The 1481-nt window shown below is 42.1% G+C and overlaps 1 protein-coding gene across 1 annotated transcript; it reads right to left on the reverse strand.

Annotated features, from left to right (window-relative positions):
• Positions 1–361: 361 nt before the first annotated feature.
• Positions 362–1260, reverse strand: Vha14-2 (Vacuolar H[+] ATPase 14kD subunit 2). Its single transcript, XM_015181969.2, has 5 exons — positions 1113–1260; positions 980–1061; positions 710–915; positions 437–650; positions 362–376 (listed from the first exon to the last, which is right to left on the reverse strand). The coding sequence occupies exons 1-4, from the start codon at positions 1164–1166 to the stop codon at positions 618–620; spliced, it is 375 nt and encodes a 124-aa protein (XP_015037455.1). The 5' UTR covers positions 1167–1260; the 3' UTR covers positions 362–376; positions 437–617.
• Between the last annotated feature and the right edge of the window lie 221 nt (positions 1261–1481).

A 1481-nucleotide genomic window follows, 5' to 3' on the forward strand; every position in this document is an offset into this window, starting at 1 on the left:
TATTTTGTTATATTCTATTTTTGTTTTTTGTTTGGATGCGTTCTTTTATTTCGGTTCGCTCCTCATTCTGTTTGGTTGGTTTTGGGTTTGGCTGGGCTTCTATTTTATTTGGGTTTCTTTCTGCACATTTTTGCCATGTATTGGCATTTTCAGCGCTTATTTGTATCGTTTTCGTTCACTTTGTTGTTACTTTTGTTATGGCTGTTGCTGTTGCTGCTGCCGTGCTCCTTCTATTGTTGCTCCTGCTCCTGCTCCTGGTGTTGGTTATTGTTGTTGTTGTTGCGGTTGCTGTTTTCAATTTTGTTGCAAGCGCAAGGCATTTTTGTTGTTTTCCTCCCGTCTCAGATTGTTGCTGCTGCAGTTTTTTGGCAATTTCCTTAAAACGCAAAAGTTGAAAAGTTGCCTGATGTACGCATAGATGTATGTAGACACATACATACTCGTACTTCTATAAGCTTTATTTTCTTATTTCTCCGTATGCCCTTATTGGCGTTTGTGAGCGTGCTTTGTTCGGTACTTCTCAGTTTGGCAGTGGCATTTTGTAGATACTTTTGAAAACTATGCAAATCATTCATTAAACTCTCCCACAGCCACAGTTGATTGCCAAAGTAGAGCCGTTAGTGGCGCCTCTTGGGCGGATTGATAATACCCTAGGGCGGTAGGCACTAAATAGAGGAAGAAGATGGACGTTTAGGCAGACTCAACTTACATAGGCCCTCTTCATAACCGAGTCCTTGCTGGCATCGTACGGATGCTGTTTCGATGGAATCTCCACCACAGTCGGCACCGGCACCACATGGGCATCGACTGTGGGGCGTATCATGTCCGCATACACCTGATTGATCAAAATAATACCTATATCGGGGCGCTCTAGGAATTTCTTAAAGCTGGCATTAATCTGGGCAGCAGTGGTATCTGGTTGAGGATAGGGATAGATTTGTTTGTGTTTGATAGACTAGCTATCATTGCTGGGATTTACCCTTCTCCACAACGAAAAAATTCCGTTCACGATCCTCACTGACTTCTCCAATGCCACCAAGCAGAAAGCCCACACAAGTGTCCTGCGGAAAATATGGTTAGTTGAATTTTTTCGAAAATGGTATTACTCTTACCTCATCGCCAATAACGCCAATTAGCTTACCAAATGTTTCCGTATTTATCGACATATTCAGGCTCAATTCTAGCACGGAAATAAATTGTTACAACGACACTGAAAGATGGGATTTAATGATGGGATTGCCAACGCTTACTATATGGAAACTAAAACTCAGTCGATTTTTCCATACTATCCGTATTTAAAGCAGACTTTTCCCGGCCAACCGTTCTGGCGCATATATGTATGAATAAAACATATCTGATGACGAAATAATTGTTTGAGTGAAAAGAATTTAGAGAATTGAGATCTGCGAACGAGTGGCATGCAGAAACTGGCCAGCACGCAGAAAGCAGCGGAACACTTTGGGGCAATGCGAACTGCACTT

Source organism: Drosophila pseudoobscura, chromosome 2 (genome assembly GCF_009870125.1).
Source record: "Drosophila pseudoobscura strain MV-25-SWS-2005 chromosome 2, UCI_Dpse_MV25, whole genome shotgun sequence".
Classification (NCBI taxonomy): Eukaryota; Metazoa; Arthropoda; class Insecta; order Diptera; family Drosophilidae; genus Drosophila; species Drosophila pseudoobscura.

Excerpts from the sequence above, each read along its gene's own strand:
- Vha14-2 (XM_015181969.2), bottom strand. The coding sequence starts at position 1,166 with ATGTCGATAAATACGGAAACATTTGGTAAGCTAATTGGCGTTATTGGC. Across the intron at positions 916-979 it reads TTTTTTCGTTGTGGAGAAGG|ATACCACTGCTGCCCAGATT; the intron begins GTAAATCCCAGC and ends ATCCTCAACCAG. Across the intron at positions 651-709 it reads CGGTTATGAAGAGGGCCTAT|GGTATTATCAATCCGCCCAA; the intron begins GTAAGTTGAGTC and ends CTACCGCCCTAG.